The sequence below is a fragment of the Phocoena sinus genome, chromosome 11 (genome assembly GCF_008692025.1).
Source record: "Phocoena sinus isolate mPhoSin1 chromosome 11, mPhoSin1.pri, whole genome shotgun sequence".
Lineage (NCBI taxonomy): Eukaryota > Metazoa > Chordata > Mammalia > Artiodactyla > Phocoenidae > Phocoena > Phocoena sinus.
In genome coordinates, this window is record NC_045773.1 from 14,494,899 (window position 1) to 14,522,590 (window position 27,692).

Consider the following 27,692-nt stretch of genomic DNA (forward strand, 5'->3'; position numbering starts at 1 on the left):
AAATGTCTGTTTATCAGAGACATGATTAAGAGAGTATAAAAAGGCAAGCCACAAGGTAGGAAAAGCTATTTCCCTACATAAAACCAACACTGTGCTGATATCTAGAATCAGTCACTAAGAAAAAGACAGCTCAATAGAAAAATGATTTAAAAATTTTTTAAAGCAGGGGAGGCTTTGCATGTAGCCAATATACATGTAAAAGGTGCTCAAGTTCATTAGTTATCAGGAAATGCAAATTAAACCCAAATGAGATACGCTTACATATCCTCCCCAAAAGCTAAAATTTAAAAAAGACTGACAATACCAAGTGTTGTCAAAAAAACATTGCTGGTAAAAAGATAAATTAATAAAACCACTGTAGACAATAGTTGGCATTATCTTTTAAAGTTGTAAATATGCATACCCAAATGCCCTATAATTAATTCTACACTATGGTATATACAACAGAGAAATGTATACACAAATGTACCGAAGATAGATACATGATTATTCATAAAGAATTATTCATCTTTGCCTCTAGAAACAATCCACATTTCCATTAAGAGTAGAAGTCATTCATAAATTGTAGTATGTTCGTACAATAAAATATTATATATCAATGGAAATTAATGATCTACAGCTACCCACAACAACATGGATGAATCTCACAAATACTGTCGGCTACAAAGCCAGACTCAAAGGAATATATATTGTATGGTTTTATTCATATAAAATTCAAAAAGACAATATTTAATTATATATTTACAAATCAAGATAGTGGAGAAGAGAGAGAGAGAGTAGTAACAGGAAGGGTAGACCAGGGGAGGGCCTTCTGGAGTGTTCCCAGTTTTCTGTTTCTGAATCTGGTTTAGTACTGCTTCACTGATCTATGTATGTTTTGCAATTTTCTTGTATGTGTTTTGCTTCTTGGAAAAGATTGTATATAAATTAATACGTTAAAACATGATGAACATTTCCAGAGGTTGCCACCAAATCCTCTTTATCATTTGAATTTACTTTTTAAACATTTAATTCTAGTCTGCTATTTTGCTAACACATTAATAATAAACCCCAGAAAATAGTTCATCTGATTCTTTAGTACAAATAAAAATTTTGCTGTGATTCCTGACCAAATTTATAAATCTCAAAAGCAAAATCTCTACAGGCTATGTTCAAAACTTCCTCAAAATCATTTGTCAGATAGCATAAGAGTAATAAATAAGCGCTTCAGCTTTGGGTTTCTTTCTCAGTTTTACACATCAGAAAATCTCAGTTTTGATCGGATGAATACCTTACTTTCTAACGTTGTCTTCTCCCACCCCAACTCTTTGCCTGTGCAGCTCGAATGTACAACTTTATTCAAATGGACCAAAAAGACTAGGTCCTGCTGAATATGAGTAGAGGTGAGGGATAAGAGAAGGCCTGCATTTTTAAAAAGTATCATTTCTGATAAGATACATAAATAGATGTCCAGCAGTGATGATGAAGAGAAAATGAGGCTAAAACGTTGGATAATCCACTCTCCTATTGATTGAAAAAAATAAAAATAACAGTGGCTTGCTGTAATTCAACCATGCAGCTGCTCTGAGTCCATTTGTTTAAGGCTTAGATTATTTTTAAAAGTGAAGACAAACTCTTCTCCTTTTTATGATACCCACTGACGGTTATTACATTAAGATAAATTCAGAATATTAAATCCATTGCTACATTGTTTAGTGCTGTTTCTGAAATGATCATTAAAAATCAATACTAATTTATCAGATTTCTTTTATTTAATAAATTAAAGAAAAATATTTCTTTACCCACTTTGTTTAGATACTTTTCTGATGTACAAAAAAAAAAAGGTTAAAAACCATCTAGCATTTACATTTATAATTAGATACGCGTTACCCACTTAACACACACTTCACAATTATCAGAGCCTTTACAATTTCCAAATGCGTTTTTAAGTGTTATTTTTAAAACCCCTTCTCTTGAGTTTTAATTTGCTTTTCAGATATAAATGCACTTTGTCAGTATATCTTCAGGATCATGTATAACTGTTTTTATATTTCTTATATATGAAAAAATATTAAAGAATTCTGAATTCATCAGTACCCAATGAAGATTTTAAAATTTATTTCTAGATGTGAGAGGGTTTTTGTTGTTGTTTTTCATGCTTGTACAGACCCTGGGCAAGAGACAGAAATAAAAATACACATCACCTACAAATATACAGATATCTTAGAAATCCTTCTCGAAAGAGCCAAAGGCCTTGATATCATTACTTTTACTTGGAGACCTTTTCTGTTGTTCTCTGACTATGGGTTTTGGATTCATGTGGATTCTGTTTTACTTCCTCTATCTACAAATAAATGTATATTTAAAAATTATTTTCAGATGGGGATGTGAGAAATTCTAAGTCTGTGGTAGGTTGGTGACCTTGGACGAGTAACATAGTTGCCCCACTTTGAATTTCTTTAATTTCTTCATCTGTAAAACATGGTTTAGGAGAGCTTACAGGTATAGAATAAAGATGAACAGCATTGCAGATATAAAACCCTTGGCATTTCTCTGGAAAAAAAAATTATGGTGATTGTAAATGCCTGCATGTTTATAACCCTTTAAAATGAAATATTATTGCATTTTAACCTTGAGCCACCTAAAATCAACCCTGTGACACGGAGCAAGAATCCCTTAACCCCATCCTACAAGTGTTAGAAATGAGGTTTGGAACATCCCTAAATATGTGTACCGTGGTTTTAATAACATTAGTAATATCATTAATTTATCAGACTGATATTTTTAAGGGGAAAAGTATGTGGTGTTTTCAAGCAATGCTCTATAAATAACTTCAAAATCCTTAACATCAAAGTATTTCCATTGTTCATAGGATAAGTACTGAAGTCCCAAACTTGGGCTATTAATAGTTGCTTGGGCAGACCTCTGCCAAGCTCTCCATCAACAGCTCAACAACAATATATCAGGTGCCCTTACCCACTGCTCTACATGTAATCATAAGTATTTGGGCCTTACAGTAAACCTACATAAAGTGGGTACTACTGACACCTCCATTTTACACTTAAATTCACACCTGTGCACAATGTCACATTGAGTGGGGAATATTTTTCAAACATAGGCAGTTCATGCCTGGTACCTCTGCCTAAAAGCTTCATGATATGAGGGAGTTCTGCAGGTTTCTCTGTCATCTCCTAATATCACCCGATCATTCCATTATTTGTAGATTAAGCTTGGAAATAAAGGGTCTCCAAAATTTGGATATACCTGCCTCCAAATTATGTTTCAGCCTTGTCCTAGAAAACCAGTTATTTCTAAATCATGGCCTTTCACATTCCAGGCACCCTGGCCTGGGTTTTGCCATTGCCCTCTCATTTTCTCTAATGCTTGAGACTTGTTTGCATTTGCGTTTCCTCTCACTCTCCTGTCAACCTGAATGTTCTCCTCCACCTACTTTCTGTGTTTGGAACACAAACTAATATTTCAAGGCTCAGTTCAAGCCCAATTGCCTTTGGAATGCTTCCTTTGCCCTTTGTCCAATCCAGACAAACTTTACTACTTCCTTCTCTGGTCTCCCTTATAGGTTACATCTCACATCATCTGGTGCTTTTTTTGAGGAGGTACAGTGGGCAGTAAGAACTTGGACTCCAGGCTCTGATTGCCTGGGTTTGAATACTGACTCTGCTACTTATGTGTGTGATTTTGGGCAAGTTAGTTAACTCTTCTGTGGCCTCAATCTGCTCATCTGAAAGTGGGATTATAGTAACTTCATAGGGTTGTTGTGTAAGGCTCATTGAAGTTAATTTACATAAAAAGCTCGGAACGGTGCCTGCTATATAATATGTACTGTGCAAATGCTAGCAATTTCTTTCCTTTTTTTCTTGCACTCAAGATTTCATCTGCCTGCTCTGTGAAGACAGGGAGCAGCTATTTCTTATCTATCATTTAATCTTTACTCCCTAGCACAGTGCTTGATGCATATAAATAAGGTGTTTTCTGGTTGCTTGGTGGATGAATAAATAAATGACCATTCATTTATTCAACTAGTCTAGCTTCGGTCTAGCTAGGTTAGGAGGCTCCAGCAATAATGGAACAAACTTATGTGAAATGGTATCTGTGATTAAATTTTAAATAGTACAGGACCAAAAGAGCCCTATTCATAAATAACGTTTATCCCAATGTTGATCTATTCATTGGTAGAGTTGTATATTATGAGTGTCTAAAAAAAATACAGCTCAGTGAAATCATGGATTTCTTTCAAAATGCCTGTCTTTTTTACTCAAGGATGACATTTTAAACAGCAATGACAGATGCAATGTTCTCTCACACAAGTACAGAGTAATTCATTAACATACATATGAAAGGAAGGAGTCTACATTCAACCTTTACCACCAAAGTCCTTGAGAAATAAAAGAAATTCAAAGCAGCTACAAGTGTAGCTTGTAAAAAGTCAAACTGGTGTTATCATTCAAGAATACCAGGGTGATAACAGGAGCTTTTGATGACTAGACACTTGCTGAATTTGATTTAGGGTTGAGGTTGGGTAGAGGAAGAAGAGAAGAGCTTAAATTAGAATCTATCTGAGAATTTGGAATGACAGAATCTTATGTGGAAGAACTGAAGGAGACTTTTGCAATTAAATAGTTCAAAACATACTTTTGATAAGTCCACAGAGATGACTGACTTGTCTGAGTAACATAGCTGGTTAAAGACAAATTTGATTTAGGAGGATTTTTCATAACAGAGTTTTTTTATATTTGGGCTGCATTTCAGGATGGTTTCATGGTGGGATGATTCAGGGTAAGGCAGACTCTAACAGGCTGAGTCTAATATAAACTCCAAGGGTGCTTTTGAATTTCTGAACATCAGGACAGAAGTTGCAAACAAAAGTCATCAACTATCTAAATGTATTTACCTACAGAGTCTCTCCCATGGACAAGTTAGTTACTGAAAGGCTGTTCATAATTCATTTGTTCTGAAGGTCAAAGTGGCACTATACAGTTGACTGCCAAGTGGTAGAAAGCAGAGTTGTTGACACAATTTTATTTTGATGTATAGCTTTGTTCTTACCTATGGAAATTCGTATTAGGGCTTCTGGACCCAATTTCTCTGTCAAGAAGAAGATCAAATATATTAAATATTTAGTGTCTGTCTTACTTTGAGTTCCTTAGAAGCAGAGTCTGATGCAGAGATTCAAGGTGTTGATTTATTGAGGAAGCACTCCCAGGAGAAATGGAGGGATGGAAACTGGATAGAGCAAGGGAAAGGGCTAAGCAAGAAGGTGTCTCAGCTGTTGTCTAGCTCCATCCTGACCCCATGGGGAGCTCTAGGGCATTCATTGAAGAACAGGGGCAGCTGTGGGCATTAACAGCTGGGCCCACTGCCCGTTAAAAGGAATCTGGACCCGGCACCAACAGCATCTACCACCAGGCTTATTGTGAAGGTTACTGTCCTACAGATATGGCTTATTATTTCAGCAATGATTATACCAATAGCAAATGAAATAAAGAAAAAAGGTCCACATAATTTGTGTGGGCAGTGTTTGAAAAGGACTGAATACCTTAACACAAAAGCCATAAGATTTAGAATCTGAACTTTTATACTCAAGTTACAACTGGTTCTCTAACAATATACTTTTTAAAAAATCCCAATCTCAGCGAGCCTCAGGCTTCTAATCTGTAAAATGGGGACAACAATAGCATCTTCCTCTTGTGGTTGTTCCACAGTTCAAGAAAGGTAATATATGTCAAATACCTAAAAGTCTTGAAAACAAGGGAACAGCTGGTCTGGAGAAAGTTTTAAAATGTAAACTAGATTTTTTTATGAGTAACTGTAGCAGTTTGAAATATGTAGATGTTTGGCCAACTTGAGAGAGGAAATGAAAATATAAAAAGAAGAATTAGAGTTACCGTTTCCTGAGTGCCTATAAGGGACCAGGGGTTTCACATTCGTTACCTCAGTTAATCCATTTCACTGTCCTATGGATGCTGCTGTAATTCTCATTGTATACATTTCATAAAAGAGGCTTAATACTGTTAAGAGGTGACCTAACATCATACTACTGGTTGTCTTACAAAGATAGAATTTGAACTCAGATCTGTTTGTATTGAAAATATTAGCATTTGACCACCATTGTTGCGATGTTCAGAAAGGTACAAAAGCCTTTCTAGCAAAATAGACAATGTTGAAAATTTATGAAAGTAGTGGTGAGAACTCAAATTAAGTTGAGGGTGCGGCTCTTGTACTTTAGAAACTTTCCATTTGGTTGGAGACTTGCATTTGGATTCTACTTTTTCTGTGCAAAGAAACAGAACAGATACTTAATAAGGAAAACGTACTCTCTTTTTTTTGATAATTATGGGAGGAAAAATAGCCAACTGAAATGATTACTTTTATTCCACTGAATTCTGATGATATCACTTTTTAAAAACTTGTGGTAAAATATGTATAACATAAACTTTACCATTTAAACCATTTTAAGTGTACAATTCTTTAGTATTAAGTACATTCGTATTGTTGTATAATCCCCATCCATCTCCAGAATTTTTTAATCAATCCAAACTAAATCTCTGTACTCATTAAACAATAACTCCCCATTTTCCTTCACCTACTCCATGGAAGCCACCATTCTACTTTCTGTCTAGGAATTTGCCTAGTTACTTACCTCATATAAATGGAATCCTACGATAAGTATCCTTTTGTGTGTGTCTTATTTCACTCAGCAAAATGTTTTCAAGGTTCATACATGGTGTAGCATGTAATAGAATTATAAAATTTCCTTTTTAAAGTGGAATAATATTTTGTTGTATGTTTATACCACATTTTGTTAATGCATTTATCTGTTGATGGGCATTTGGGTCCTTTCTACCTTTTACCTGTTATATATAATGCCACTATTAACATGGGTATACAAACATCTGCCTGAGTCCCTTCCATCCTTTGGGGCATTTGCCTACAGGTGGAATTGCTGTGTCATGGTAATTCTATGTTCAAGTTTTTAAGGAACTGCCATGCTGTCTTCCACAGTAGATGTACCATTTTACATTCGCACCAGTAATGCACAAGGATTCCAATGTTTTCACATCCTTGCCAGTTCTTGTTATTTTCTGCATGTGTGTGTGCGTGTGTGTGTGTGTGTGTGTGTGTGTGTTTAAAATAATAGCCATCCTCATGAGTGTGAAGCAGCATTTTCTGGCTCTGATTTGTATTTCTGTACTGATTAGTCATGTTCAGGATGTTTTCATAGAGAAACAAATTCCCAATTGGATATTTCTCTTCTATTACGTTCTCTCTTTTTCTTTCTGCCTCTCTTCTCTCTGTCTCTCTATTTCTCTGCCTCTCTCTTTCCCTTCCTCCCTTTTTGGAAGAGTAACCTTATTAATGAGGTTATGCATATGCATATATTTGCATGTGGATACAAATGTAATTTCTTTGAATGAAATTTCAGAAAACCTATTTTGCAAAATTAATATCCTGTATCTCTTAAATGAGATTAGAAGAAAGAATTTGTAAGTGGAGTCTTCTGGGCTGTAAGTCATCAACACTTTTTTTTTTTTAAGTAGAAAACTTTCTGCTTTTTTCCATGGTCTATGTCTTGACTTATGGTGTTTTTTTTTTCTTTTTTAAAGGATGTTTTAATTAATTTATTTATTTTTGGCTGCACTGGGTCTTCCTTGCTGCCTGTGGGCTTTCTCTAGTTGCAGTGAGCTGGGGCTACTCTTCATTGTGGTGCATGGGCTTCTCATTGCAGTGGCTTCTCTTGTTGCGGAGCACGGGCTCTAGGCATGTGGGCTTCAGTAGTTGTGGCACGTGGGCTCAGTAGTTGTGGCCCGTGGGCTTAGTTGCTTCACGGCATGTGGGATCTTCCTGCCTGGATCAGGGCTGGAACCCATGTTCCCTGCATTGGCAGGCGGATTCTTAACCACTGTGCCACCAGGGAAGTCCCCATCAACACTTTTCGATTCATCTTTAAGATCTTTGTGCTCATTTGTACAAAAAATAAACCACTCAGAGTTGCATAATAGCAGTGGCAAAGCTAGACCTGGTATTTTCACCTTTTGAAAAGAAGTTATTTACTACTTGGAATGAACAACTGACTTAAGTAAGGTGGCGAGAGTACTTATGAAATACAGGAAATGAAGGGAGATACTTTATAGGTGATTAAAATATGTTGGTTATGCTTAGGGTTGATTCAAGAGATAATTACACTCAACCAAATCTCTCCATGGACTTAGCAGGAAATGTTTCAGGCGTGGGACCACTACAGATACTGGACATGAAAGGCAGAATGATATGGTTCTTTTTTTGTTTTTGTTCTTGTTTTCAAGTTTAAGACTTGGAACATAAGATCCTTTAAGTCTGCAGGAGAAAGATCAGCTAATGGATGTAGGCCATTCTTCTTTCTGCATGAATAGTAATAGAAACGATTTTAGGGATCAACAGTCACACACCTTCAACTCAAAAAAAGGAAAATTTTGTGAAGAGACAAGAAAGTCAGCAAGGACAGAAGAATTGATTTTCCCGTTCATCCAAATGAAAGCATACAATTTCTTCTTAATTGAAACCTTTCCTCTTTTTTTAGCAACGAGAAAATATGATTTAACTTTGAAAAACTTCTAGTTACACATATTTTTAAAAGCAGAAAAATGGTGAGGAAAAAATAATGTAGGGGAATAAAAAAATATATTTTTTGTTTAAGAAGGGGAACAAAGAGGAGGAAATAGATGGCCATGTAAAGCATAGTGCATTAATTTTCATTGTAAGTATTCAGTTATTTTCAAGAATGGATAGAATCCATAGCTTTAGAGAAACTCCAGGGTATAGCAAATAAATGTGCTGTGCGTGTTTTCCTTTGCCAGAAAGCCAAATTTATTCTTATGCAATCTGATCCAAATCATGTGTATCTTCTAGGGTTATCACCTATCCAAGTAGGAGATATAATTCTTTTGGCAGGATCATTGACAGTCTATGGAGCAATTGTTTACTTCTGTAAAATAAGTTTCTTATTAGTATTTTGCTTGCTATTATTTTTCCAAGTGCTGGTCTTAGCTGAAATGCAGACATCAAGTATTGTGTTTATCTTTACCGTAAGGTTCAAGCAGCCATCAGCCTTTGTTCAGATTCCATTTAGCTCTATAAACGTTTGCATTATCCTTTGATTTCTGCAGATATAAATACATTCAGATACACTTAGTAACGTTTGTGTGTATGTATACATGTGTATGTGTGTATATATAGGACCACATACATATATGTACATATGTATAATGTGTGTATATTTATGACCGCATGCATATATATACGTATGTGTGTGTGTACTTATTTCTGAATAAGCTTATATACATATTCAGAAACAATGCCATCCCCAGAATGGTCAACATAGGGGAACTATGTGTAGAACAAGGCATATTTGGAACACAAGATTTGCAATGGGAAACAGACCCAATTGTTAATTTATATATCTAGTGATGACTAAAGTAGTTCTACAAGGTGGGCTTTGGACATATATTTTATTTTTTAAATTTCAAAATAATTACTTTTTCAAAGTAACAGAAGCATAGACCTTTTCATGAGGGCTGCAAAGAGTAGCTTCTCGCGCTTTGGCCCCTGATATATCCTCTGAGGTGGACATGGGTAGGGATTGGGTCAGGGAGGGGGTACAAAAGGAGGCATTTAAGGCTTCTACTTCATCCGTATCAACAGATGTAATTACTTTCAAACAAGGCTTTCCCTGGATCCAATATGAAATATTTCAGCCCCTGGAAACACTACAAAAAACACTATATAAGGAGCAGTATGTCTGTTGTTCATCTGCTAATGTCCTCAAATGTCACCAAGGTAATTATTTGGATGACATTTTTGTGACGCAGCTGGACATTGTTACAGTTAATATAGAGTCTGCCTTTGGCAACTACTTTATTTCCACCTACATCAAACTGTGGATGCATGATCACTTTTCCTGGGAGAATACTTGCCTCCCCCAAAAGACATCTCTGCCCTCAGCTTTTGCTTCGTGTGCTCTGCATACTAATACCCAATGCAAAAGAAAAAGGAAAAAGAGTAATATGTATAATCTTTATCTTAATATGTATATCTGGAACTTTCAGAGATATTTCTAAATATAATTCACAAAATACAATAACACTGATATTTCCTTCCTTTTTTGAAATAGATTTCAGCTATCCCCAGGAGTCTGAATTCACAAAATGCACACTGTTAAAACTTTTTGCCTCTATAAATTCATATTTGCTCTCAAAGAGCATATGATTGGCAAAGCTGGATTTTTTTCTACTATGATTATAATAAAAATATATTTTTAGAAACATAAAGATTATAGATTTTTCCCACAAACTCACATGCAAATTGGAGCTTCGCCTTCTGGCTCAGAATTGTTCCCAGAGGGTTGGTGGCCAGGCACTGGTACGTGCCAGTATCTTGATCTGTGCGGGGGCTACTGATTGCCAAACTGCCTCCGTCCAACCTGTAGTGATAGCTCATGGTAAAATCAATATCTGTGCCATTTTGCTTCCACCTTCAAGGAAAAAAAAATCAAATCATGTTTCTGATATAGAGTTGACCACTCCTGTGTTAAACAACATGCACCTGTAATTCCTGAGACTGTTAAAATGAAACAAAACATGGTTTTATGTGGATACATCCCACCAGTTTCATCGAAGATAATTGTCTTCATGAGCTCTGTGATATCAATAACTATGTTATTTTGAAGATCTTCTACTCTTTACAGATTATGAACATTCACCCAAATGTGTACAAAGAGGCAATAGAACTCTTGACATGAGAAATAAAAAGTAGACATTCAGTCAATAAACCTGGCCACCCTATTCCTATAGCAACTTTTCAAATAACACGTACCATACCTGAACACGCACAACTGATATTGCAAAATTGAATGTCAAAAATGATTTAGACAGGGCTTCCCTGGTGGCGCAGTGGTTGAGAGTCTGCCGATCCAGGGGATGCGGGTTCGTGCCCCGGTCCGGGGGGATCCCACATGCCGCGGAGCGGCTGGGCCCGTGAGCCATGGCCGCTGAGGCTGCGCGTCCGGAGCCTGTGCTCCGCAACGGGTGAGGTCACAACAGTGAGAGGCCCGTGTACCGCAAAAAAAAAAAAAAAAAAAAAAAAAAAAAAAAAATGATTTAGACATAGAAATCCAAGAAAAATATATCAGAAATGGCACAAAGAAAGCCAGCAAAGATTTTACAATGCCAATTTGAGGCCGATAACAAAACAAAAATAACCAGACTACTTTAGAACGTGATTGTCTCTGTTAGTCTCTTACTAGGAAAATTAATTTCAACAGTATTTAGAAATACTGAATATTTTTCAGTATTTCTACAGTATTTAGAAATATTTCAACAGTATTTAGAAATGCCAAACTAAAATTATACCTTAACAAAAACAAATGCAGTTTGAGAAGTTTCTATTTTAGGCTGCAAAAAGTTTCTTGGCTTACCTATTAGTCAACAGTCTTTTTGTACATGAATTAAGTATCAGAAAGGCCTAACAGTTATATTTATTTTCAAAGAAACATAAGATGTTTTAGAAATTGCATTTGGTCATTTTAAGATGAATGAATAGCCAGTAATTATCTTTAACTGGACTCACTTCCCCCACCTTGCAACCCCTAACTTCCATCAAAATATTCAGACATTTTGAAATAAGAATATTACATACTTAAACAGATACATTTCTAGGGCACAAGCTGTGTGTAGTCATATAAAGCATTTAAGAAAAGAGATATTTTAACCTCTTTTTTTTTGTTTTTTTGTGGTACGTGGGCCTTTCACTGTTGTGGCCTCTCCCATTGCGGAGCACAGGTTCTAGACGCGCAGGCTCAGCGGCCATGGCTCACGGGCCCAGCCGCTCTGCGGCATGTGGGATCCTCCCGGACCGGGGCACGAACCCGTGTCCCCTATATCGGCAGGCGGACCCTCAACCACTGCGCCACCAGGGAAGCCCATTTTAAACTATTCAATTAAGATAATCAGTCAGAAAAACAAGTGAGTGGCCTCTTACTATGTAATATAGCCAATTTCCAAATCATTTTTGTAGGGTCTATGCCAGCTTTGCAGTTTCTTCCCTTATTTTGGTAGAGGTAGCTAACTGTAAGAAAGGAATGACATTTTATAGCATTATTCCAGATGTCATTGACTTTTTTAGGAGTATTCTGAAACATCCCGTGGAAAAAGTCTGGCAAATATCTACAACAGTAGAAAAGAAATACGGACTTAGGTAATCTACCCTATTAAAGATGAGAAGTGATTGACCAGATATCAAATCATCCAGAGGTTTTGAACAAACTCTGTCACTTTTAAATTATTTAGCCAATTCTTGTGCACCTCAACTTCATTTTAATAAAGGAAGTTGAAAGACAACAGTCAAAAATAGTATATTTCATTTGCCTGAGCTATCTGCCAAATTTTTTTCTAGAGAAATTTGTTCGGCCTCTTGTTCTCAATTTCAGAAGAAGAAAATGGAGAAAACTATTATTTTTTAGGCCTATCTGAAGCCTCGAATATTCTCCTTGCCAGCACTGTAATACTGTCTTACATGGTCTTTTAACCTTTGTGTTCCCTTTCATTTTCAATGCAAAGGCTATACAGCACTTAGTTTGCCAGCTCTCTTTAATTTTGGAATCAGTCACTGAAATAACTGCTGTCATCATTATATGCTCCTAATTAAGCTCAGTAATTGTTTTTCAACACAAATTCAAAGTTGTTGGCTTAGCTGCAGCAAATGAATTTTTCACAGTATCCCCATAATCATTCTAATCACTATGGTACAATGATTATTAAACTGTGCATGTAGATCAAGGGTTCAAGTCGTGGTGTGGGCTTTGTCCTAATATGTTTAAATCAATGGAGAAATAGTATTAATGAATTCAAGTGATTGTCATACAAACGTTACGGATAGAATTGCATGCCCAGGAGAATTATCCCATGATGAAAACTAGGAAATATGCTATAGATGATTATTTTAAGCATCTGCCTTAATATCATATTAATTCCATGAAACATATGGATTTGAACTAAAATCTTGAACTTTTTCTGGTAAACATCCTTCCCTATTGAGTAGTTAAGAATATAATGGCTGGGGGCTATATTTGTTTGCTGGCCTGTGATAATGCATGAGTGTGTGTGTGTGTGTGTGTGTGTGTGTGTACGTGTTTTTCACAACTGAGCCTTGCTTTAGAATTACATGGAGCACTATTTCTGGGCCCATCCCTAGACCTTTGAAGAACTTCAAAAATGTAAATTTTTTAGTAGTCTCTCTGGGTGATTGTAATGTGCACTAAACTTGGCTCCATTGACCCTGTGGAAAGAGTCCTAGGCCTAACTTTGACATTCCTTTGCTGTGTATGCTTGTGCAAGTAATGACTTCTCCAAAAATCATATCCATCAATTATAAAATTTGCACAATAAAAATATCCTGCTTTATCACATGAGGTTGTTAAGAAGATCAAGTGAGGAAATGAATAAAAAGAATAGAAGGGCAGAGTAACTACTTTTATGATTTTTACTCAGAGACCTAGAGCTTCTCCAGACTTAAGAATGTCTTTGTGACTGGAGTAGATTAAATTACAGAAAGGAACCTCCTCTTGTGACCAGGTCCAGAGAACATGTGTTAGAAATCCTCTATGACATTCAAAGATAGTGTATCTGATAGAGAGTGTATCCAATGTAAAAATGATTTATGTGTGTGTTGCTTCATTTTCCCAAATGAAAGATATATTCTGAGCTGGAACTAAACTCATTACTATCTGATTTTCCTAAACTTTTTAAAGTATAAGCAATCCTACCCAAGTACATTTTTGCATAACCCATTTTCCTTCCCTTAACAGAGCTTCTTGGTTAGATGTTAATTGCCATGTGTTGCCTGGTCTTTTAAAGAATAAAGAATGATCCTTTCCATGGGAAAACTTCTGTGCCAACTTGCCTGACATCTGTATCTTCTTGTTTTCTACTGAAATCTTGTCTGTGAAGGTGTTGACTCTAACTGTAAGTGACTTTAGGCAAGTTACTTTTAAACTGTTTCCAAAGTTCTGCTTTAAATATTGCTTATTTTCTCCTATGAGATTTCATTTGCTAAAGGAATTTACTAAAAGGAATAAAACACACCTTAAAGTCAACCACACCCTCACTTTGTGCATAAGGAATCCAATGCCAGGAGAAAGAAATGACTATTCCAAGGTCACATATGGAATGGATCTAAGTCAAAGGCTCTTTAATACGGCTTCACACTATATCCAAATAACCTCAAATAATGTTAGACTCTGAATCATAAAGATTGTCCCTCTATTTCATATACACACACACAATCTAAGATGAATACAGTTACGATGTTTTTTAAAAATAAATTTTAAGTTAGAAAGGATCATATTAAAACTAAATTTTGTATTTTGTTGCTAATGTGCATTGTCTGAAATACCTCTGCCCTTTGCTTTATTATCAAGAAAATTGGGTCTTAGTCTGGCATTTAAGCATTAAAAACTTGGTTTTGTTCTCACTCTTTTTTCAAAGCCTCTTGCCTATGAGTATTTTATACCATGATATTAGAGCCGAGCTAAACCTGGTTATGGGGATTGGAAATAAGAAGCTAAATTACCTGTCTTTAGCCTCCTAATTTTTAAGTATGTTAGAAACAGAAGCCATTTCACAACACTGGAATTTGCAATCTCTTCATTCAGTGTATTTCTTCATAGATAATATTAGCAAATTGTTGTGAGAACCACTGTTTTATATCTTTTGGCCTGTTATAAGCCAATAGACATTTTTATATAAGTACATGATTGACTGATGATTTATCTTACTTATACTTAGCAAATGTTTCTTATTTTATAGGGATTCATACTTTTTTTTTCCCTTTCTCTAACAAATTCTGTCAATCTTTAGGATCAATCAAATTGGCTTTCAAAAATAAAATTCCAACTTAAACTGTAAGGTGATCCTGAAAAATGTGTTAATCACATTTTTATATATTTAGCCAAATTTTAAGTTAAGTAAGATAACTCTTTATTTAAGGAAAACAAACCACCAACCATTCACTGGGTGAACCAATTTATAAACTAAGTAATCTTCATCATCCAGATGGACTTTATTGGTTTGGGTGCCCTAAAGATAGGAAAGCTTTAATAAAGTGTAGTAAGACACGGTTTTTCAGCTCTTTTGTTGTAAAAAACAAATTCTGAAGTTCTTCTGACAAAATACAATGTAAAGGAGAGTTCTCTTTAACTTTGTGCATTTAAGTCATTTAGCTAGTTAATCTAGACAATCTTAAGATCAAAGTAATTACACATAGAAATTTGGTATTTTTAATGGAACATAAAAATCACGCCAAGCCAGCTTATTTTGCCAAAATGGACTGAAATTGTTGCTTTTTGTGTGTGATGATTTAACTTAACTACTAAAAATTAAGACTTTAAAAAAATGCTTTTAAAATCCCAAAGCCAATAGTGATTTTAAAATCAATAGTGATTTTAATATTTATTCTACTTTTCCTATATTCACACTGCATATGCAGTTCTTACCAACAAAATATCTTTATGATTTATATAAGCATAATATATACATGCATATATTTTTAAATTTGTGAAGTCCACCCACAAGGTGGATCAGATTCTGCCTTTACTGCAATATTCTAAGAACTGAAACACTACAGAACTTTCTGCCTTATTATTTCAGAGGTAATATGTGAGGAGCAAATATATATTTTTCTACTTGCCCAGAATGAAAATTCCTTTTCTGCATTAGATGGTACATAGCTGTCTTCAACATGTTTTTCTAAAACCAGTGCTTTTTGGGTGATGGGACATGTCAGTGGAGCCACAAAAATTAGTCGGATAAAATAAAGTTTCCATCTGGATTAATTCCTTTTAGGGGAACATTTTCACAGGCATTGTATATGGGGCAACTGAGGCAGTGGCTCCAAATTGTGGGGAAGGGAGTACAAAATGAACTTGTGCTTTATAGTCTTTCATTTTGGGGAAACAAATCTTTTCCTGTCCTTTCCCTTTATTTTTTCTTTTTTCCTGTATTCCTTCCCTCCTCCTTTCCTTCCTTCCTTTCTTCTTTCGTTCCGTTTTCTTTCTTTCTTTTCCTCTGTCAGTTCTCTTCATAACATGGCACTGCATGGCACCAATCTCAAGAATAACTGTTCTAAGCAGACCTAATCAATAAGTCATAATAGTGGTTGCTGCGGGTGGGGGTGGGGTAGTCATCACTTGGCAAGTGGCATGAGGGAACAGTTTGCTGTACCAGAAATGTCCATATCTTCATCTGAGTGGTGGGCACGCAGCTGTATACCTATGTAAAAATTCTTTGAGCTGTACACTTCAAATTTAGTCACTTTATTGTACGTATATTTTACCCCGAAGACAAAGAAAAAAAAACAAGCAGTGTGGTACTCAGAAGTAGAACTTTACCTATAATGGGGTGAAGGGTAACCATTAGCAACACAATTCAGGATGATTTCAGATTTTGACAAATCCAAAGGAAAAATAACATCTTGTGGTTCCTGGGTAAAAATAGGACGGCTCAAACGACCATCACCTGGAAAAAGAAAAGAATTATACCACATGAAAAAAACCTGACCCTGTTTTGAATGCAAGTCTGAATTAGACATCAAGTCAATACATAGTTTTAAAAACATTTTATCTTGAAATAATCGCAAACATATGGAAAATGTTTCAGAAATGGTACAAAAATTTTCTTTCCATGCCATATAGAGTAATTTTGCAAATTCATGCCACATCATCCCAAATAAATTAGTTTATATTTCCTACAAAGCATACAATAAAATCAAAATCAAGGAATTAACATTGATTCAATACTAGCATCTAATCTTCAGATCCCATTTCTCCATTTTCCCTAATAAAATACTTTATAGCAAAAAGATCCAGTAGATAATCACAGATTTCATTTAGTTGTTTTCTCCTCTTAGTCTCCTTCAATGCAGAACAATTTCCCAGTCTTTCCTTGGTTTTCCTCACCTTGGTACCTTCGAAAATTACAAGGCACTGATCTGGTAAAGTTTCACTCAATTTGGGCTTATCTGAGTGATGACAGGGTAGGGGTCCTGGTAGGAGCTGTGTGCTGAGGGTATGGGTAATAAAAACGGTCTATAAAGATTTTAAAAAACATTAATAAAACCAATGAGAAAACTGGCTCTTATTTTTAAAAATTATCACCATGAAAATGACTGGTCCCCACCAGCCAGAGTATATTGATCACATTGTCTTGCCATCTTGTCCCTCCATTCCCCTCACCCACTGGGTGCACCACTTTGTCTGCTGTTTCATTACAGTTAGATTCAGGAATGCTGTGTGCTTCAGATTGTATCCTACCAGATAGTGCAGGACTTCTGTTTGTCCCATTTCTGCTGAAATTAACTTTGATCACTTGGTTAACGTGCTGTTGCCTGCTAGACTTCTCCACTATAAAATTGTTTTGTTTCCCCCCCTTTATAATTGGTAAACATTTTGTGGTTAGGGACTTTGAGACAATGTAAATATACTGTTCCTTACTGAACATTAAAATTTTTTATTTCTATCAGTATGATCTACTCTATCACTGTGAATCCATCGTTTCTTATTTTATTAAAGTTATAATCCATTACTATTTATTTTGTTGCCCAAATCATCACTGATTTGGCCAGCAGGAGCCATTCAAGCTGGTTTCTTCATCTTTTTGACGTGGGCCTATCATTCTTTATACTATTCTTTACTTTCTGGTACCAGAAAGTGTTCCAGAATCACCTTGCATTTCTCCTGTTCCAGCCATCAGAGTAGTCTTTTTTTCCCCTAAGAAAACCTTGTTCCTTTTATTAGAGAATGGTATGTAGAAACCATGATCTGGAACTAAGTGTACTTATTGTTATTGAGGTGTTCTTGCTCTGAGGATTTTCAGTGTTTGCGTGTGTGTGTGTGTGTGTGTGTGTGTGTGTGTGTGTGTGTGTAGGTTTTATAGATTATATGTGTGAATACATACATATAGATACTTATATGAATTTATAAACACATATGAATATATATAAGTATGCATATGTATAATTTTATATACAGACATATATTTATGTAACTATGTATATATGTGTGTGTGTGTATATATTCTTATTCCATACTTCTATCTATCTATGGTGATTTATAGTGGGTTTATTATAGGTTTTTTCTGTCTATGTATATATTTTTAATTTTATTTATTTTTGGCTGTGTTGGGTCTTCGTTGCTGCCTTCCGGCTTTCTCTAGTTGTGGCGAGCAGGGGCTACTCTTCATTGCAGTGCACGGGCTTCTCCTTGTGGTGGCTTCTCTTGTTGCAGAGCACAGGCTGTAGGCATGCTGGCTTCAGTAGTTGCAGCATGCAGGCTCAGTAGTTGTGGCTTGCGGGCTGTAGAGCACAGGCTCAGTAGTTGTGGCTCACAGACTTAGTTGCTCCACGACATGTGGGATCTTCCTGGACCAGGGATCGAACCCGTGTCCCCTGCATTGACAGGCAGATTCTTATCCACTGAGCCACCAGGGAAGTCCTCTGTCTATATTTTTAACTCCCTGTTCCAGCTGTGAGAACCCTGGTTTCCACTATTCTCAGTGTATTTATGAATTTGTTCAATCTCCTTGTATGTAACTAACCTCCAGTTACTGTCAACACCTTCTCCCCTATGTGAAGCTCCTCTTCACCCTGTACAGATTCTGATACCTGCTGCAAGTTTTACTCCCATACCTTCTTTGACACCACTTGTAAGCTGTCTCCTACCTCCTCACCTCACTCATGTTCTGACCCTGTGCAGGGTCTCCCTCCTGTGTGGATGCTGTCTTTCCTCTTGACCGCTGACAATCTGTGCATGGTTATATTCAAAAGTGGATAACTTTCTCACATCCTTGAGGATCTAACACGTCACCCTGGAATGCCCTTTCCCTGTGGAGACTCTGTCCTCACTCGCTTAGCTTCCAGGTTTCTACCTTCACCACCCTCTCCTGGCAATGGAACCCTCCTCAGGCTTCTCAGACTCTGATAGCCTGTGCCAGGCCACCTCAGTAAGGGCATGCCCTTCTCACCTTCCTCGGGCTCTGCCACTCCACTGGGCCACCACTGCCTTACCCCTTGTCCTGCATGCCTGACCTTCTCACCACTCTTAGGCTCCAACAACTCATGCTGGGCTACCGTGGTGCTCATCATCCACATTCATGTGGATGCCCACCTTACAGAGCCCCACTTCATGGCATTTGCACTGAATAGTTAAGAAAGAAAGATTTGGAGGAAAGGAGGAGGAACAGTTCGGTACTGACGTTTTAGGTTAAATTCTGTGTTTTTAAAATGTGCAAATGAATACATAAAGCAAAAACCTCATCATGTTAGGATTTAATTTTAGGACACCCAGTCCAGAACTCTAGTAGTTGTACCTGAGGGTCATGTATGAGCATGGTCATTTCCTCTGATACCAACCACAGCTCTAGAGAATCTCAAAGTTGGTAGGTCTTTTGTAGACCATTCAGGCCAGACTTCTTGGTTTGGAAAGACAATAGAGCTAGTGGTCAATAGCATGTGCCCTTGAATCAAATGGGCTTCAGTGGATTTGTGAAATTTGCAGTCTTCATTGACAGAATAGACTCTTTATATCAGATGGTTATTTTGAGATTTAATGACATATTACTTATAAAGTATATCACATTGTGCCTGGTACATGTAAATGTATAATCATCAAATTGTGAAAATTACCATCATTATTGTCATCATCATCGTCATCCTTATTATTATTACACACAGGGAAAGGGAAACTAAAACCCAGGAAGTTGAATCATCTTTTCCAAATTCACCATCTGTGTTGAGAGATAGGAGGAAGTTAAACTTAGGCATCTTGATTCTCTCACTGTTTTCACCATCCACTCAGATCTATTTCTTCCTTCCAGAATATTTGCACCCAGGTAAAATATTAATTTAGTAACTTTATCTTAAATTGTAATTTTAGTATACTCCATTATTTACGTAGACGTGCAGACAGTTATTAGCTGTATAATGCTGGACAAGTTATAACTCTTAACTATAAAGTAGCAATACATCTTACATCTTTGTTTTTTTGTAAAGGCTGATTGAGAAAGAGTGAATTAAACATGTAATACAGACTTTCCTTACTCTAGTACCTGATGAAATGCACAAGGAATTGTAAATATAAATAAACAACAAACAAATTAACAGTGTCTGAATAAGAAAAGGGACAAATTCCAATGCCATTGGCTTAAAAATAATCAAAATAAGCAAAGAAACAACAGAAAAAAACATTTGTGCATAAGAAGAGTTTGTCTAGGCTCAGAGGGGCGAAAGAGTTCTTGACGTCTTAATCTCATCCCTGACCTCTGTGAGATTTACTGGTGAAATGACAAAATTCTGAGAATTCTCGTAACAGCCTCCAATTCTGGAGTTAAGCAGATTTGTATATACATGCAAAGTGTGTTTTAATCTGTTTTCTCTTCTGGCTGAAGAGAGGAGTAGACAGGACTCCTGGAGAAAAAAGAGTGAAGCAGAGAAGCATGAATATTAAAGCTGACTCTGTTTCACAAACTAATAGTTTCACGCCTATATATTCGCTTGGTAAAATCTCTAAAGCCCAACCAAAAAATGACGCATTTCCCCAATAAAGTATACCTATGACTCTTCCACCAATAATCTTGCTACAAACCACTAAAAAAAAAAAAAGAAAAAAAAAACCTTAAAATAGAAGCACCCAGATATTCTGCTAAAGGCTGAGCTTCCCACAATCCCAGTATTCCCTCAGGCTACAAAATGGGGGTACTCATGATATGTGGGTATTCAGCCTCCAAAATGGAGCTAAAAGGAAGAAAACAAACAGTTCCTTGATATGATGAGAAGAACGTTTAAAAATATCCCTTTCTATAAAGGAATGACTGAGTTGTCTGCACACAGTTCCTCAAGTATGAGCAAATGAAAAGAAGCGGAATAGTAAGTATGGACATGTATTGCAACAATAAAAGTGAAAAACATAGCATGCCAAAGATAGACAAAATATCCAATCTAGAAGAAAATATAACTCAAGGAATCCTAGGAAATTTCTCAACATTTTTCACACAGTAGAGTAAGAACCTGAATTCAAAAAATGTAACTCAATGGCAAGATGAAAAAGACAAACTATAGAATCAGATAAATTAGGATGTAACTTAAACATAAAAATTGCAACCAAAAGAGCATCATTAAAGAATTAATAAATCAACTAAAATAGGCAAGAAACAAAACAGATACCTACTAAAAGTCAGTTTACTGACATAAAGAGAAGATTAGAGATAATTGTGATGAATACAATTTAAAAAACACAAATAAGAGGGAAGAGAAGGTAATGGATAAGAAAGATAGATAAAAGATGATCCAACGTAAAGATCCTTGATGTCACTGAGATAGACAAACAAATGTATTGAAAGATATTAGCAAGAAAACTTCCTGTGAATTGAACGAATACACCACATTCCAGAGTCATTTTAGAGAGAGGACTTAACACCAAAGCACGTGTTAGTTAAGTGACTGATGTTCAAACTTAAAGAAAGACTTTGCAAGAAGACCAGGTTGAAACAGAAAATTACTTAAAAGAGTGAAAGATAAAATCAGATTAATTTCAGATTTTATAATAGTAGCATTAGCATTCTATACCAGAAGACAGTGAGGGAAAGTCTACAGTATTCTGAATAAAAGGGTGACATGACTGTTAGTACCCACTGATATAGCTTTCGAATCTAATGACATTCAACATGCTTTAACATCAAAAAACAAACAAAAAACCCTCAGGGAATATAACATAAATGAACACTCTTAAAGAAATGACTTAACAATGAAGTTTATCCAGGTAAAAATGAACCAATATACAGATCTCAAGAATGAAGGAGGGGGCTTCCCTGGTGGCGCAGTGGTTGAGAGTCTGCCTGCCGATGCAGGGGACGTGGGTTCGTGCCCCTGTCCGGGAAGATCCCACATGCCGCGGAGCGGCTGGGCCCGTGAGCCATGGCCACTGAGCCTGCATGTCTGGAGCCTGTGCTCCGCAACGGGAGAGGCCACAACAGTGAGAGGCCTGCGTACTGCAAAAAAAAAAAAAAAAAAAAAAAGAATGAAGGAGGAATAGGATGCACAATGAATACATTTAAATATAAAACTACCACTTAAAAACCATGTTGGTTTTAGTTATAGAACAGAATATGAATGCCATAAACTTGGATAATATAACAGTATAAACAGAAAAATGAGGGATGGGTAAAAGAGTATAGTTTGAAATGTGTGAGTGCTAATATCATCTTCTTTCATAGCAAAAATTCAAGTGGAATATGAGCAGGGTTTTTTTGTTTGTTTTTTCATAGATCTTTATAATTTAAACATTTTCAACCACCTTCCTCTCCCCCTAAAAAGAAAACCTGGCTGAAATATTAAGCACCGTGCTATGCACAAAATAGGCAGACAACAAATGTTAATTTATCTTCCTTTACCTTCACTCAGAGAAAAGCTCTGTTTGATCTTCATATAATCTAAACTAAGGGTATAATTTGACTTAATAATCTTTTATATTTGGGAGAGTAATTTGTAGCTTTCCAAGGAGTTTTACATGCACCAAGTAACAAATTAAATTCCTGTGACACTTTTTTTGAGACATACATTTCCATTCCCATTTGACAGGTGAAGAAGTTGAGACGAATAAAATCAGACATTTTCTAACAAACTTTGGTTCATTTTGAAAGTCAGAAAAGCTTGGTTTTGGTGAATTATCATCAGTCCATATCTTATTTAGTCATTTATATTTGTTGTTATCAAATTTTTAAGAGCTTAAATTCATACCAGTAAACTGTCTAGCTTTTGTCAACTAATTGTTTAGTCTCTTGTGGTAAATCCTTAGATTTTTTTCATATTGCAATGAAATGATTAAATAATAGCAGACTTTTGTTGCTTTGCACAGTGTCAGAAAGCAAGGACAACATGAGCTTTCTGTACAAGAAGAGCTGAAACCATGTGATAATATAATATCAAAAGCGAGAAATCAAAAATGCTTTTTAAGTACCTTTTCTTTAAAAATGCACTAGACCTTAGGAAAAGTGTCGGTATTTTGATCAATAGTGATTAAATAGTTGTATTGACAACACCTACTGCTATAAAATCACATACAATATAATGCTACGCAATAAGAAATGTTTTACTTGGCAATAAAGGAAGAACTTTGCAATAGAGGAACATTGAAAAGTAAATAATTTTAAATGACAATTAAAAGCAAATTATACAATGTTATTGAAAATTCATGTAGGGTTCTGCCCCATTTTTCTTTATCTTCCATGGAGTTAAAAAAAAATTAGTCCTCTGATCTGATTCCAATACTGGATCAAACTACCAGAATCTAAGGTTCATTGTCATCCCCCTGAATGCCAAAAACTTTTGATTATATCGACGGCAGTGACATTTTGTCATTTCTGAACAGTTCATGAACATCTTTATGGAGAATCATCTCTTAACTGATAGGAATAGGCCCTTAAATTTGTGTTTTTTTTTAATTCACCCCATTCTTATGGCCATGAATGACTGGACAAAAGGTGAATATGTCCTGCTCGGCTGCTGTACTTCTCTCTCCTGGGAATTAGGAAATAAAATGAAGAGGTTCTTAGTTTCTGATTGTTACTTGAATAGAGAGGAGGTTCTTCAGGATTATTAGAGCCTCCGTCTTCCATAAAACTTGTTAAGAGTTAAGAGAATGCTAGTCTAGATGGACCCTCAAGATGCCAGAGGAATAAGATGTGGAGATCACTTTCCTCCCCACAGCTACTTAAAAAATACATCTACATGTGGAACAACTCCTACAGAACACCTACTGAATGCTGGCAGAAGACCTCAGACTTCCCAAAAGGCAAGAAACTCTGGGTAGGGCAAACTGGGTAGGGTAACTGGGTAGGGCAAAAGAGAGACAAAAGAATAGGGACGGGACCTGCACCTAGGGGAGGGAGCTGTGAAGGAGGAAAAGTTTCCACACACTAGGAAGCCCCTTTGCTTGCAGAGAAGGGGGGTGGGTGGTGGGGGGAAGCCATGGAGGAGAGTGCAGCAACAGGAGTGCAGAAGGCAAAGCAGAGAGATTTCCGCACAGAGGATCGGTGCAGACCAGCACTCACCAGCCTGAGAGGCTTGTCTGCTCACCCGCCGGTGTGGGTGGGCGCTGGGAACTGAGGCTCTGGCTTCGGAGGTCAGATCCCAGGAAGAAGACTGGGGTTGGCTGCGTGAACACAGACTGAAGGGGGCTAGTGCACCACAGCTAGCTGGGAGGGAGTCCGGGAAAAAGTCTGGAGCTGCCTAAGAGGCAAGAGATGATTGTTTCAGGGTGCGTGAGGAGAGGGGATTCAGAGCACCACCTAAATGAGCTTCAGAGGTGGGCTCAAGCCACGGCATTCAGCACAGACACAAGAGACAGGCATGAGACGCTAAGGCTGCTGCTGCAGCCACCAAGAAGCCTGAGGGCAAGCACAGGTCATTATCCACACCTCCCCTTCTGGGAGCCTGTGCAGCCCACCACTGCCAGGGTCCCGTGATCCAGGGACAACTTCCCTGGGAGGACACAGGGCACGGCTCAGGCTGTTGCAACGTCATGCCGGCCTCTGCCGCTGCAGGCTGGTCCCGCATTCCGTACCCCTCCCTCTCCACCGGCCTGAGTGAGCCAGAGCCCCCAATCAGCCACTCCTTTAACCCCCTCCTGTGTGGGCAAAGATCAGATGCCAGAGAGCAACCTACCTGCAGAGGTGGGGCCAAATCCAAAGCTGAACCCCAGGAGCTGTGCGAACAAAGAAGAAAAAGGGAAGTTGCTCCATGCAGCCTCAGAAGCAGCGGATTAAATTTCCACAATCAACTTGATGTACCCTGCATCTGTGGAATACCTGAATAGACAACAAATCATCCCAAAATTGAGGTGGTGGACTTTGGGAGAAACTGTACACTTGGGGTTTCCTGTATGTGACTGACGAGTTTCTGATTTATATAGTTATCTTAGCTTAATTTTTAGTGCTTGTAATCATTGGTGGATTTCTTTATTGGTTTCGCGGCTCTCTTCTCTTTTTTATTATTTATTTATTTTTATTTTAACGATATTTAATTTTTAATTTTAATAACTTTTATTTATTTATTTTTTCTTTCTTTCTTTTCTCCCTTTTCTTCTGAGCTGTATGGCTGACAGGGTGTTGGTGCTCTGGCCTGGTGTCAGGCCTGAGCCTCTTAGGAGGGACAGCCAAGTTCAGGACATTGGACTACCAGAGAACTCCTGGCCCCACTTAATATCAAGATCTCCATCTTGATCTCCATCTCAATGCTATGACCCAGCTCCACTCAACAACCAGCAAGCTCCACTGCAGGGCACCCCACACCAAACAACTAGCAAGAAAGGAAAACAACCCCACCCATCAGCAGAGAAGCTGCCTAAAAATCACACTACGTTCACAAGCACCCCAAAACACCACTGGACGCGGTCTTGCCCACCAAAAAACCAAGATCCAGCCTCATCCACTAGAACACAGGCACCAGTCCCCTCCAGCAGGAAGCCTACAGAGCCCACTGAACCAATCTTAGCCACTGGGGGCAGACATCAAAAACAACGGGAACTACGAACGTACAGCCTGTGAAAAGGAGACACCCCCAAACACAGTAGTTAAGCAAAATGAGAAGACAAAGTAATATGCAGCAGATGAAAGAGCAAGGTAAAAGCCCACCAGACCAAACAAATGAAGAGGAAATAGGTAGTCTACCTGAAAAAGAATTCAGAATAATGATAGTAAAGATGATCCAAAATCTTGGAAATAGAATAGAGAAAATACAAGAAACGTTTAAGAAGGACCGAGAAGAACTAAAGAGCAAACAAACAATGATGAACAACACAATAACTGAAATGAAAATATTTCTAGAAGGAATCAATAGCAGAATAACTGAGGCAGAAGAATGGATAAGTGACCTGGAAGATAAAATAGTGGAAAAAACTACCGCAGAGCAGAATAAAGAAAAAAAAATGAAAAGAACTGAGGACTGTCTCAGAGACCTCTGTGACAACATTAAATGCACCAACATTTGAATTATAAGGGTCCCAGAAGAAGAACAGAAAAAGAAAGGGACTGAGAAAATATTTGAAGAGATTATAGTTGAAAACTTCCCTAATATGGGAAAGGAAATAAGTCACTGAAATCCAGGAAGTGCAGAGGGTCCCATACAGGATAAATTCAAGGATAAACACATCAAGACACATATTAATCAAACTATGAAAAATTAAATACAAAGAAAAAATATTGAAAGCAACAAGGGAAAAGCAACAAATAACATACAATGGAATCCCCATAAGGTTAACAGCTGATGTTTCAGCAGAAACTCTGCAAGCCAGAAGGGAGTGGCAGGACATATTTGAAGTGACAAAAGGGAAAAAGCCTATGACCAAGATTACTCTACCCAGCAAGGATCTCATTCAGATTCGACGGGGAAATTAAAGCCTTTACAGTCAAGCAAAATCTAAGAGAATTCAGCACCAGGAAACCAGCTTTACAACAAATGCTAAAGGAACTTCTCTAGACAGGAAATACAAGAGAAGGAAAAGACCTACAATAACAAACCCAAAGAATTAAGAAAATGGTAATAGGAACATACATATTGATAATTACCTTAAATGTAAATGGATTAAGTGCTCCAACCAAAAGACATACACTGGCCGAATGGATACAAAAACAAGACCTGTACATATGCTGTCTACAAGAGACCCATTTCAGACCTAGGGACACATACAGACTGAAAATGAGGGGATGGAAAAAGATATTCCATGCAAATGGAAATCAGAAGAAAGCTGGAGTAGCAATGGAAAAAGATGGAGTTAATTGATATTTATAGGACATTCCATTCAAAAAAACCCAGAATACACTTTCTTCTCAAGTGCTCATGGAACATTCTCCAGGATAGATCATATCTTGGGTCACAAATCAAGCCTAGGTAAATTTTTTTTTTTTTTTTTTTGCGTTACGCGGGTCTCTCACTGTTGTGGCCTCTCCCATTGCGGAGCAGAGGCTCCGGACGTGCAGGCTCAGCAGCCACGGCTCACGGGCCCAGCTGCTCCGTGGCATGTGGGATCTTCCTGGACCGGGGCACGAACCCATGTCCCCTGCATCGGCAGGCGGACTCTCAACCACTGCGCCACCAGGGAAGCCCAAGCCTAGGTAAATTTAAGAAAACTGAAATCGTATCAAGTATCTTTTCTGACCATAACACTATGAGACTAGATATCAATTACAGGAAAAACACTATAAAAAATACAAACACATGGAGGCTAAACAGTATGCTACTAAATAACCAAGAGATCACTGAAGAAATCAAAGAGGAAATCAAAAAATACCTAGAAACAAATGACAATGAAAACATGATGACCCAAAACCTATGGGATGCAGCAAAAGCAGTTCTAAGAGGGAAGTTTATAGCAATACAATCCTACCTCAAGAAACAAGAAAAATCTCAAATAAACAACCTAACCTTACACCTAAAGCAAGTAGAAAAGGAACAAAAAAAAAAAAACCCAAAAGTTAGCATAAGGAAAGAAATCATAAAGATCAGATCAGAAATAAATGAAAAAGAAATGAAGGAAACAATAGCAAAGATCAATAAAAGTAAAACCTGGTTCTTTGAGAAGATAAACAAAATTGGTAAACCATTAGCCAGGCTCATCA

The 27,692-nt window shown here is 37.1% G+C and overlaps 1 protein-coding gene across 6 annotated transcripts in view; it reads right to left on the reverse strand.

Annotated features, from left to right (window-relative positions):
* CNTN6 (contactin 6) overlaps window positions 1-27,692 on the reverse strand; it is a 293,620-nt gene that overhangs the window by 132,090 nt on the left and 133,838 nt on the right. For 3 of the 6 annotated variants that reach the window (XM_032648985.1, XM_032648982.1, XM_032648981.1), the window contains 2 exons: window positions 16,418-16,544; window positions 10,332-10,507 (listed from right to left, as the gene is read on the reverse strand). Coding sequence is in view for 5 of the 6 variants with exons in the window: in XM_032648981.1 (XP_032504872.1) it covers window positions 10,332-10,507; window positions 16,418-16,544 (303 nt within the window). In the remaining variant the exon portion in view is untranslated. Of the gene's footprint in view, window positions 1-10,331; window positions 10,508-16,417; window positions 16,545-27,692 lie in introns of those variants that run through there. The other 3 variants (XM_032648984.1, XM_032648986.1, XM_032648983.1) reach the window with 1 other exon arrangement.